The sequence below is a fragment of the Strigops habroptila genome, chromosome 8, assembly GCF_004027225.2.
Source record: "Strigops habroptila isolate Jane chromosome 8, bStrHab1.2.pri, whole genome shotgun sequence".
In the NCBI taxonomy this organism is placed as follows: domain Eukaryota; kingdom Metazoa; phylum Chordata; class Aves; order Psittaciformes; family Psittacidae; genus Strigops; species Strigops habroptila.
The window spans coordinates 52,252,601-52,264,736 of NC_044284.2; the positions used below are offsets into that span (position 1 = coordinate 52,252,601).

General features: G+C 60.7%; 2 protein-coding genes across 2 annotated transcripts in view; one reads left to right on the top strand and one right to left on the bottom strand.

Moving 5' to 3' along the window:
* Window positions 1–7,814, top strand: BTBD19 (BTB domain containing 19). The gene is made up of 8 exons (XM_030494536.1): window positions 1–108; window positions 1,947–2,184; window positions 2,591–2,644; window positions 4,237–4,296; window positions 5,473–5,541; window positions 6,352–6,483; window positions 6,603–6,728; window positions 6,858–7,814. The coding sequence occupies exons 1-8, from the start codon at window positions 17–19 to the stop codon at window positions 6,990–6,992; spliced, it is 906 nt and encodes a 301-aa protein (XP_030350396.1). The 5' UTR covers window positions 1–16; the 3' UTR covers window positions 6,993–7,814.
* Window positions 7,710–12,136, bottom strand: part of PTCH2 (patched 2) — a 21,959-nt gene continuing 17,532 nt past the window's right edge. The window contains 7 exon segments of the mRNA XM_030494508.1: window positions 7,710–9,032; window positions 9,135–9,548; window positions 9,710–9,955; window positions 10,363–10,462; window positions 10,721–10,863; window positions 10,996–11,133; window positions 11,627–11,910. Coding sequence (XP_030350368.1) covers window positions 9,135–9,548; window positions 9,710–9,955; window positions 10,363–10,462; window positions 10,721–10,863; window positions 10,996–11,133; window positions 11,627–11,910 — 1,325 coding nt within the window. The 3' untranslated portion in view covers window positions 7,710–9,032.

The window sequence follows — 12,136 nt, forward strand, 5'->3', positions numbered from 1 at the left end:
CTCCCCAAGGCAGCCCATGGCCGGACCCTGCTCCGCGCGGTTGCTGCAGGGCGAAGCGGCCGCCTTCACCGCTGCCCTCCGCACCCTGGTCAACAACCCCCAGTTCAGGTGAGGGGTTGGGGGGCTGACACCCCCCAGCCATGCCGAAGCCCCCGGCGCTTGCTCTGTGCTGCTTTCCTGTGGATATGAGCCTTGCTGGGGGGGTTTGGGACCCCCGACAGCATGGGGAGCCCACATGGCTTTTGTAGGAGCCCAGGGCTGCTGGGTACATCCCCCTGGGACAGTCACCACCTCTCTGGAGCAGGGAAGGTCCCCAAGTGTGCCCAGCTGCCCTCTGTCCCGGGGAATGATGCCAGCAGGGCAAGGCAATGTCCCAGGCTAAATCCTGTGCTGAGGCTCCTGCCCTTGCCACCAGTGAGGGGCAGCCACCCGTGCTCAGCTCCTTTCCCATCCTGGCTTCACCAGTGCTTTCCTTTGACATCTCCAACCTCCCAGCAGCATGGAGGACAGGTAGCAGTGCTTGCATTCCTGCCACCTCCTCCCGGAACAGTGAGTGGGGATGGAGAGCTGCTGCCTTTTCCACCCAGCATCTACACAGCATGTCCTGCCTGGCAGCAGCTGTGTGGTCCCGTGCTGAGGCCTAGCCCAAATGCCAGTGCTATCTGAGGAAATCGCTATCCCTGCTGAAAGTTTTGGCCACCCAGAAGAGAAATTCCAGTGAAAACTCCCCAGCCACAGCACCAGGCAGTAGGGAAGTGGCTGCCAGTGCCTGGTCATTCCCAGCCCACATCCTGCTGTGCTTGCATCTTGCATATCACACCCTTCGTCCTGCAACCTGCAGCCTCCATTCTGCATCTTGCAACCTCAAATCTGCGCTCTGCATCTGCCAGCTTTGTCCCGCATCTTTCATCCCACATCCTTCCTCCTGCAGCCTGCATCCCACAGCTACATCCTGTATCCTTCATTCTACATACTGCATCCTTCATCCTCCACTCAGCCTGCAGCCTCCATCCTGCATCCCAGACCTTGCATCCTGTAACTGCAGCCTGCATCCCCTGTTTTGTGGACCATTGCCATGAAACAGTTAATTTCAGTCCCCCTTACAGTAGCAGTCATGGAGGACTCAGCTCATCCTGCCCAGCATGCCCCAGCATATGTATCCCAATAGGTATGTGGGATGAACCCAGGTGCCCTTCCCTCTGGTGGGCACATCCATCTCCTTGTGGGACACCATGTGGTTTGGGTCATGGGTTTGTGCATGGCCAAGTGGCAGCGAGAGTTTGGGTGGCGTGTCTTCTGTTTGCCCTGCTGGGATGGAGGAAGAGGTGAGGAGGGGATGGATGGGCCATGGCCACACCATGCGCACAGGCTAGAGACTCCCTGCCCTTTGCCTTCTCCTTTTCCCCTGATCTTGCCTCCCTTTCCTGGGAAGGGGAACAGTGCTGGGAGGCTATGTGGGACAAGGGCAGCAGGGTGGACCTTGTGCCTTGGTGTGCACCACAGGCCAGTGCAAGTCCTGGTGGCAGCAGTGATAGAGGCTTTGCATTCATGAGCCTGTGACTCAGTTCCCACGAGTCAAGGAAGCTGAGCCCAGTGACAGCTGTGCCTTTCCCGGCTCTCCTGTGCCAAAAGAGAAAGCCACTTTCTCCAGCTGTCCCTGGTCTTTCTCCACCCTGCTCTGTGCCAGCACCCAGGGCTGCCTGTGCCCAGCACCTATGGCTGGCTGTGCTTTCCAGAGGACCTGTCTTGCTCACCCCACCATTCAGATGGCCGCAAGGAGCCACAAGCAAGGACTCATCTTGCCTCTGCTGGGAAAAGCCCCTGGGCTAAAACTAAAGTGGCTGCCCTGCTGGGATGGGCACCCAGCCAGTCCCTGTCCCAGCCCTAGGGCATCCTGTGACCCAGCTCGCAGGCTCTCCATCCCTCATGGTCCCCTCTCCATGCAGTGACGTGACATTCGTGGTGGGCCGGGAGCAGCAGAAGGTGTTTGCGCACCGCTGCGTGCTGGCGTGCCGCTGCCAGGCTTTCCAGGGGTTGCTCAGCCAGGGGCCAGCGGGCAGCGAGGACTCCCTCAGCAGCATCCCACCCCAGGGACCCTTCATCCTGGGCAACGTGCAGCCTGAGGTCTTCCTGGCTGTCATCGAGTTCCTCTACACCAACAGCGTCACCCTCAACAGCCACATTGTGAGTGGGGATGGGGCTGGCAGGGACCATAGGCATGGGAGGGACAAGGTGGGGGTGCAGGGGTAGGGGGTGCTTTGAAGGTGGAGGGGGTGCTCTGTATGACACTTTATAGCTGGTTAACTGCAATGAGTGTGGCAGGGCTCAGCCCAGCACAGAGGGGTGTCCACAGCACCTTGTGCCACATGTGTCTGTCCCAGCCTTGGGGCACTGTGCACATCCTGGATGATGGGGATGGGGACATAAGAGCAGGACACCTTCACATGCACCCATGGGGCAGCCTCTTCCTGCCCCATGTCCCACCTGGGAGCTCCCACGGAGGCAGGAGAACATATGCCCTTGTCTCCTGGGCTGCCATGCCTGTCCCTGTCCCTGCACCCGATGCTCACAAGGTCTATCCTGCCTGCAGGCGCTGGAGGTGCTGACCTCATCGGTGGAGTATGGTCTTCAGGACCTGTGCAAGGTACGGCCCTGCTTACACTGGGAGTCATGGTCCCCGAGTGCCCCTGTGCTGAGGAGTACCCCAAGATGGTTTCTGCATGGCTGGTGGCTGGAGGTGGTTCTGAGGATGGATCACCGCGGTCCAATGCAGGCTCAGCTCCTGCCTCTCGATCCCAGAGGGTCTCTCCGGTGGGATCCCCCTTGAGGGGGTGCTGCACCAACCAGGAGCCCTGCGGGGGCCGGGGAATCCCTGGGAAGCTTGTGGGGCCTCATACCTCACAGGAAAGCCCCGATGCTACCACCCACGGGTGCCCTTTGGTCATCTGGCTGGATGATGACATAGGGAAAGCCCCGTTCCTGGGGAACACTCAGCCGTGGTGCTGCCCAAGGGGGTGCTGCTTCAGGAGGGAAGGTTTTGGGAAGGCATCAGGGAGCAAACAGGAGGGATGGGAGGCAGATGAGGAGGGGGAGGGAGCTGGAGCAGCTTGGCATTGGGGCGGGCGGCCGGGCCACGTCATCAGGATGATTCCTGGATTACGGCTGGACTGATCGCGTGACCCGCCATCTCGCGCCCGGACTTCCCCTCTCTTCCCACAGCGCCGAGGAGCTGAGCCACCACGGGCTGCTGGGTGCTGGGGCGGTGGGACGAGACCTGTCCCGTCACCCCGTGATGACAAGCGCAGCCCAGATGTGGCACAGGGCTGTCAAACAGCTGGTTGAAAGGACATAAAGGGTGTTGCAAAAAAGGGGGATACGGTACCGCAGCCACACGAGTCCCAACCCACCATCCAGCATCCTTGGGGGGATGCCATGCAGTGAACCATAGAGTAGGGGTGGGAGGGAAAGGGGCTGACCAAGGGAAGCCCCTGACTGTCCCCCGAGCTGCAGGGTGACCTCATGTCCCTGTTGCCGATGACTCAGGGCCCTTCTGCTCCAGCTGAGGGTTCCTCCCTGCATGTCACATCCCCTTCGGTCTCCCAGGGGCTCTGACCCCTTAGTTCTAGCAGCAAGACAGATAGCTGTTGCAATGCCGTGTACTGCTTAGTGGGATTTTCCCTGAAGATGCACGCAGCAGATGCTATTTAGAAAGGCTAGAATCTTGAATGTGATGGTTGCTTTTTTTAATGTGTGAGTGATTGCACATCTTTTCTTCTATTTTGGGCGCTTATTATAAATATAACCTTGCATTCGTTAGTTTCTTTATAATATCTTACCCAGAACAGTCAGGTGAAGGGAAACTGAAATACAGGCAGAGAGCAGAGGCAGGGCTGGGCAAAGCTGGGGTCACCCAGCCAGCATCAGGGCTGTCCCCCATGGCAGGACATGGCTGGTGACTGTGGCGAGGGTTAGGTGACCCACTTGGGGCAATGAGGTTGGCTGGGATTTGGTCACATCAAGCTCAGCCTATGGCTGAATCAGTGCCCAGGCTGGCTGCCCACAGGCTGTGCTTTGAGTCCTCATCCCACAGTCCATCACTGCCTGTGGGGCTGGAGGTGCCATCCCCCCATGTCTCCTGTCCCATGTCCTGGGAGCTATGGGGATGTTGAGAGTTGAGGAGAGGGGTGGCAGAACTGTGTCCCCGCTCTTCCCATTCTCTCCCCATTTGACTTCTAGCTCTGCATTAAGTTCATCAAGGACACGCTGAGTGTGGAGCAGGTCTGCGAGGCTCTGCAGGTGAGTGTGACACCAGTGGGGTCACAGAGGGTTAAAAATAACCCACCTGAGTTTGGGACACGGCCTGGCCTGACCCTCCTGCTCTTGGCTGGATGGTGGGGCAGGATTTCCTATGCTGACACATCATACCAGGGCTGCAAGGGACACTGGGACCACCACAGACTGGCAGGGAAATGTCCCCCCGCTGCCCTGAGCAGGGCAGGCCAGAGCATCCCAGTGCCAGGGCCTTGCCATTATCCTTATGAAACTGGGATGCACTGGGTTTCTGGGGGCTCTCATGGTTTTGAGGCCAGTCCCCAAACCCTGCTGAGATTTGGGGCACCTAAAAATAGCCTTTTAGGGGGGTCCCAATGGCCCTGCCACACTGCTTGGTGAGACCAAGGCTGCTCCCCAGGGAAAGGGGATTTGTTCCATCACCCACAGGACAAAGTGATGCTCTTGTGGTGAGATGCTGGCCCCAGAGCACAGAAGTTCCTGCCATATGTGGTGCCAGACCACCATGGTGTAAAGAGAGCTAAAAGGAAACAAACAGAAAACCCCAAAACCCCAGAACAAAACATCTTGCCTTCTTTCCCAGCTTGCGTCAGTGCTGGTGCCCTGCCGTGGTGGAGGGGGAGGCGATGCTCACCCTGCCTGTGCTGGTCCCATGTACCTTGCATGCAGGGGGACAGGGACTTGTCCTCCTGGTGCCAGCCCTGGGACCAGCATTGCTGGGTAGGGCTGGGGAGTATGAGGGCACCCCAAATTCCTGATGCAGGGGGATGATGGCATCTGTGGGGCAGACTGCAGCTGGCACCAGGGCATGGGGCACATGTGAGGGGTCTAAGCTGACCCTGTGCCCACACAGGGAGCACTGGGGATGTGTGGTCCCATGTCCTTGCAGTGTGGCCTCGTGATAGCAATACTAAGGCTGGGTGATATCATCACCGAGCAACAGTGGAAAATGAGATACTTCCTGCTGACAGCATCGCTGGGTGACCATTGTGGGTGATAGAGCCACCAAACCCTTTGCCATGGGGCAGGCCAGGAAAGGAGGGGACCGTGGTGCCTGTTCCCCCCAACACAGGGATGCTCACATCATCTGGGTCCCTAAGGGTGCTCATGTCTCAGAAGGGCTTTGGTGGAGGAGTCCCGCCTGTCCCAGTCCCCATTGCAGGTGTCTCTGTTGTCCCACAGGCTGCAGTGACCTATGGGCAGACAGACCTCCAGCAGCACTGCCTGGCCTTCATCGAGGGCTGCACTGCGGTATGGCTGTGGGCATGGGGGAGCATGACACAGGGTAGCTCAGGGTATGGGGAGCACCAAAGGGCATGGGGAACACTGGGGGACACAGAATGGAACAAGTCCAGAGGAGGCCACGAGGATGATAAGGGGGCTCGAGCACCTCCTGTATGAAGACAGGCTGAGAAAGTTGGGGCTGTTCAGCCTGGAGAAGAGAAGCTGCGTGGAGAGCTCATAGCAGCCTTCCAGTATCTGAAGGAGGCCTGCAAGGATGCTGGGGAGGGACTCTTCATTAGGGACTGTAGTGGTAGGATAAGGGATAACGGGTTTAAATTTAAACAGGGGAAGTTCAGGTTGGATGTAAGGAAGAAGTTCTTTACTGTGAGGGTGGTGAGGCACTGGAACAGGTTGCCCAGAGAAGTGGTAAATGCTCCATCCCTGTCAGTGTCCAAGGCCAGGTTGGACAGAGCCTTGGGTGACATGGTCCAGTGTGAGGTGTCCCTGCCCATGGCAGGGACCTTAAGATGATCTTAAGGTCCTTTCCAACCCTAACTATTCTATGATTCTATGAGGCAGGGGAGCAGGGCCCCTAAGAATGGGGTGGCTGGAGGTTGGGCAGGGGAGGAAAGGGAGCAAATGGTCTTTGGGCAGATGCTGGGTGCCAGGAAGATGGTGGCTGGGGCATACTGGGATGCCAGGATATGAGTGTCTGGTTGGGGGGATGCTGGGGTGCCAGGCAGGGATGGCACCAGGACGGATCTGATGGCCCATGGTGGGGTTTGTGTGTGTGGGGTGTCCTGGTACCAGCGCCCTGGTGCTGTGCTGTGCTGGCAGGCGGTGGTGCGGACACAGGGCTTCCACGAGCTCTCTGATGTGGTGCTGGCGCGGGTGCTGCGCAGTGACCGCCTGGCCGTGGACGAGCTGGACCTGGTGCAGGCTGTGCGGGAGTGGGCACACGTCAGCTCGGTGAGTGCCATGCATGGTGATGGTGGGGTGGTCCTGGATGGTGTCCCCCCCCAGCCAGAGCCACCCAGGGGTGCCCCAGACATCACCAATCCCGTCCCTTATATCCTGCTGTCTGGCAGGCTGTCCTGGAGCGCCCCGTGTCCGAGGTGGCCGCCCTGCCCGTGCAGGAGCTGCGCCTGCCCTTGCTGGCACCCAGTGAGCTGGCAACGCTGGAGAGCCAAAACCAGCGGGATCTGCTCATCCCGGTGAGTCTCTACCTCTTCCCATGTTGCCCTGGCTCACGTCCACGGCTGGAGGATGCTGCAGGGTTGGGTTTGAGTGGAGACCATCCTGTGGCCATGCTGATGCCACCATCCCTCTCCCCATCCCCATAGGCAGAGAGCATCGCGGCAGCCTGGCGGTCCCATGCCCTGAAGAAGGGTAGTGGGGTGCCCTCGCACCTCTGCCGGCCCCGGCGTGGCACACGGCTCCGTGACCACCACCGTCACCTGGACCCACACACCAAGTAGGGGCCCGGGCAGCGGCAGTGCCCCCCAGTGCAGTGGGGCAGGCTGTGGGGCTGGGCACTGCCGGGGCTGCCATCGTGGCCAACCAAGAGCATCACTAAAGCACTTTGCCCCATGCCATGGTTCCAGGGACAGGGCAGGATTCCTGTTTCACCTCAAGAAGTGGTGCTGAGAGGGTTGGAGCCGAGCCGTGGGGTGGGTGTGAGGACCCCCAGACAGCCTAGTAACCCAGGGGTGGGGATGCTGCAGGAACGGGTCGCTTGTGGGATGGGGACACAGGGTGAGCCCCCCTTCCCCAGCCCCACTGCTGCCCGGTGCTGGGCCCTTCCCCGGGGCCGTGCTGCCCCCCCACGGTGGCGGGGCTGTGCTGCAGCGAGCAGCGAGCACCGGGGCAGGGACACAACGTCCCCTCCATGCACCGGTGGGGAAGGGACTGAGTGGGATGGGGGACCTGTGGCTTAAGAGTGAGGGGAGACCCCGGCATCTCTGCACCCACCCAGCACCAACACCAGTGACCCCCACCCAAGTCCTGCCAGCATCCCCAGCTCCTCATAGCCTTGGGGACACACACACCACATTGCCAGCCCCCCATGTGCCACACCCCCCCCCCCCTCCACAGCCTGCACCCCCCTTGCTTGTGCACACACAGCTGGATCTGTCTCAAGCATCCCCCCCTTCCCCCAGCTATGCCCCCCAGGATAAAGGGCAGGACGCAGCAGGTAATTTATATATAATATATATATTTACTCTTTAAAAATAAACCTTCAGTCCCCACTACCGCCTGTACAAACTACAAAAATAAACCTTTGCTCTCTTTGATATAAATAACTTAGATGGCGTGTTGGGGAAGGGGGGGCTGCCCGCCGTGCCCACGCCTGGCATGGGGACAGGGTCCCCGGGGCCACCCCAGCTCAGCGGCAGTGTCTGGGGGCTGGGGGGGACCAGGGCCACGGGCACGGCAAACACCGCTGGAGTTAAAGTGCTGGGTAACGGCATGGACAGTGCCCGGGATGGGGATGGGGATGGGGATGGGGACAGGGGCTGGCCTTGGGGACAGCCCTGTGGCATGGGGACATGGTGAGAGATACGCTTTCCCAGTGGGATGTGCCCAGTGGCACTGTGGGCACCCATGGGAGCGTGCACTGCCCTGTGTGTGGCACAAGGGGCTGTGACTGTGGGACAGCTCAGATGCTTGGCACAGCAAGGAGAGCCCCCACGGACACCCCCCAAAAACCCTGCCTGTGCGGTGGGAGCAACCACATCAAGCACATCCCTGATCTCCATCCCTCCTGCGATCGCTGGTGGGGAAACTGAGGCATGGAGCAGTGAGTTGGAGAGGGGGGGAGCTACCTGTGGCCACCCAGCACCCCATGGAACTGGGGGGCATGAACCAGGTCTGTGCCTCTGCTCTGGGCTCCCGCTGCACTGGCAAAGGGTGTCCCCCCTCTCTGCCTGCACTGGGCAGCCGGGCGAGGCCGTAGGCTGAGAAATAAATCTTTAAAAATAAGCTTAAAAATATATATCTCTCTATAGATAGTTTCCCTTTGCAATAAATAAAGGTGGGGGGGTGCCCGCCCTAGGCCTTGCCCACAGCACCCCAGGGCATCAGAACACCCTGTTGGGGCACCCAAGCTTGTGGTCCGGGTGAGGGGTCCCAGGAGGAGGTGACAGGGAGCAGGCAGTGACCCCGCAGGGGGGGAGCTGGCAGGACATGGAGCCTGCCCTGCCAGCAGCTCCAGAAACAGAGTGGGGGGGTTAGTGCTTCCATTTCTGGGGGGGGGGCAACAAGCCCAGGGCAGGGTAATAACCCCAAACCCTGGGTGAGGGGATGCGGCACCATCGGCACAGCCCCGGGTCGGGGACACACGGGCACAGCATGGCCTGCACACAGCTTGCATAGACGTGCCAGCCTGCCCTGCTGACCCCCTTAGCTGGGGGGGGACGGTCCTCCTCGGCCGAGACCGGGGGGGCATCGCCGCTCCGGCGAATAGCAGCACGATGCGGGCGACCCCGCTCTGCACCCTCCTGTGCCTGGGGAGCAACCTGTGGGGAGATAGAATGATGAGGGTCAGCTGGGTCTCTCCAAACCCACCCTGCATCCCCATGCATGAACCCCGGGGTAGGGTGCCCATGTCCCCAGCTCACCTAGCGCCGAGCGCCTGCCCCGTGGCATCCCATGCTCTGCATCTCGAAGGTGTCAGGCATGGTGGTGCTGCTGGTGCTGGGCATGCTGGGCTCTTCCAGGCAGTCCCGCTCGCTGCTGGTGAAGCCCTCAGGGATGAAGCTGGGGTAGGAGCCGGGCAGCGTGGGGTGCAGGGCCACTGTCACTGAAGCGGTGGCTGTGACGGTGGTGTAGGTGCCAGCGGGGCCCTGCAGATGGGTGCTGTAGGCAGGCAGGGCTCCGGGGGCCACTGGCTGGGCACCTGGCGGGCAGGGCTGCGGGTGCTCTCGGGGTGGCACAGGACACGGCTCCCCAAAGGACAACGGGGGTGCTGGCTGCGGGCTGGGAGCCTCCTTCTTTCCCTGGATTTCTGGGCTGTCCTTGTAGGGCTTCAGCACCTGGATGGGGGGACATGGAGCATGAGGACCCCCAGCCATGCTGAGCATCCCTCTGGCAACCACACCAGCACCACAGGAGACCCATGAGCCCTATCCGTTGGCTCTATCCATGACCCTCTCCCAGGGGACATGGTAATGCCATGGTGGGCAGAGGTACTCACGGTGATGCGGGGGAAGCTGGGGTCCTTGCCAGCCTCCAGCAGGATGTGTGCCGGGGTTGGGGGCACAACGAAGGGTCCCCGTGGGCTCCCCGGCCCCATGGCCTCTGTGTAGTGCTCTGTGTCCGAGGGGTCAGGGAAGGTGGCAGGCCAGGCTGGGGAACGCCGGACATAGAGACCCCCAGGGCCCAGGCATGGGGGCACTGGCTCCGATGGAGGCAGGCGGGGGCTGTTATCCACCAGCGATGCCTGAGGAGAGAGAGGACAGAGTCAGAGGGTCTGGGAATATACAGGGATGGAGGAGTGTGGGGTGGCAGGGAGTATGGGCTGGGGGGTGTGTGGAGTGATAGAGGTACAGGGTGAAGCAAGGATGGGTCCAAATGGGTCAGGGAGAGATAGGGGGAGTTGAGTGTGGGATAAGGCAGGAATGGGGTCAAGCAGGTATGGGCCAAGTTGGATATGGGGCAGGGAAAGGATGGGATAAAGCAGGGATGGTACAGGGTGAGGGATGGGCTGAGGTGGGTACGAGGTGAGGTTGGGACAATGCAAGGATGGGTATAGGGTGAAGGGGGGACAGGGTAAGGGGCAGTAAGGGATGGAGAGAGGTGGGCATAGGGCTGGGAAGGGACAGGGAGGGGCAGAATGGGGTATTGTACCTCAGGGGGTGGCCCGATGACGGAGAGCACGACTGGCAGCAGCACCAGCCCGTTGAGCAGCCCCAGCAGTGTCAGGATGGTGAGCACTGCAAAGAAGTACCTGGGGGGGCACAGGCAGAGGGCATAAGTGGGCACAGCTGCCATGAACCCCATGCCACTACAGAGCCTCCCACACCACACCCCCTAATTTCCCCATGTCTCCTCAGCCTCCATGTAAGATCGGGTAGGTACCCCCAGCAAGACACATCCTCACCAGCTGCCCCACATCCCCACCACCAGCCAGGGGGCTGCCACGCTCACCAGCCTCCACTGCCAAAGCTTTTGGCAAGCGGCTGGTTTAATCCCCTCTGGCTCTCACCTCATGATGAAGTCAAACTCAGAGCCAGCCAACATGAGGACACCCAGGAGGGTGGAAACAGCACCATCCATCACAGGGGCGAAGGTGTGCTCCAGTGCTGCGGCCGAGCGCACGTTCCTGCTCCCCACGGCTGTCAGGAAGCCCTGCATGGGATGGGGATGTCACACGGGGCTCGTTTCCGTGTGCCACCCATGATGTGGCCCCTCATCAGCACATGGCCAAGGGGGTGAGGGTGCCAGGGAGTAAGAACTGGGCAGAGGTCTGCCTGTGCTCACCAGCGCCACATGGACGGTGAACTCCACACCGATGCCCACCGAGGCAATGAGGATGACCACGGGGATGGCGCTCAGCTTGATGCCCATCAGCCCCATGATGCCAAACAGCTCCACTGCCATCATGGCCAGGATGGAGACCTGGAGGGGTGGTGGGGTCAGTGAGAGGTGGCTCTGACTGGCTGTCCCTTCTGCTTCAAGCGTACCCAATCCTACTCCTCCCAATAGGGCAGCTTCACCCCATTGCCCCCTTTCCCTCTATTTGGGATGTCCTTCACCATCCTCATGGATGTCCCCAAACTCCTGCCCACTACACACATTACCTTCATAAGGGGTGTTGCTAATCCCTCCATACGAGTCCCCGTTCACTGCCGTGTCCATATGGGTGTTTCCCTCACTCTCTTCTGCATAGATGTCCCCAGACCCCTGTCCCCTCCACATGTTCCCTTCAACAGCAACGTCTCTGATCCCTCCACATTGGCATCTCTTTCACCTGGGGTGTCCCCATCCCTAGGAAGCAGCTACCCAGGGCCCCCCAGCAGGACAGCAGCAGGACTAGATGTCCCTGTTCCTGCCATCAGGAGGGCAGCATGGCCGGTCACCCCTGTCCCCATGCATCAGGGTGCGTACTCACGATGATGCCAGCCGTCCAGGGGTTGAGCAGCAGCAGGGCGCAGACGAGGAAGGTGCAGGCCAGCAGGATGCTGATGGCCAGCAGGAACCAGTGGCGCAGGCCAATGTACTGCTCCCAGAAGAGGAAGGGGTACCCGCTGGGGTAGCTCAGCACCCCGTGGCGCTGGGCAGCCTCTCGGCAGATGGCACGGACACTCTCAATCGCCTCCACGAAGTCAGCCGTGCGACGCAGCCCGCTCAGGTAGAAAGGGAACTGGGCGAACTCCAGCGGCTGGGCTGCAGGGACTGGGGCGGAGAGCACAGGCAGTGTGAGGGTATGGGCAGCACGGGAGTGCAGGCAGCACAGGGACACCCAGACACACCAGCCTCAGTGCTGGCTGGGTACCATGGGGCTGGGGAGCAAACTGGGGGCAAGAAGGGGGTTTCTCTGCCAGCAGGATGCTTGTGGATAGGGGGTCATGGGGAGGAGGGGGTTTCTCTGCAGGGCAATGTCTGTGGAGCAGAGTGGAGG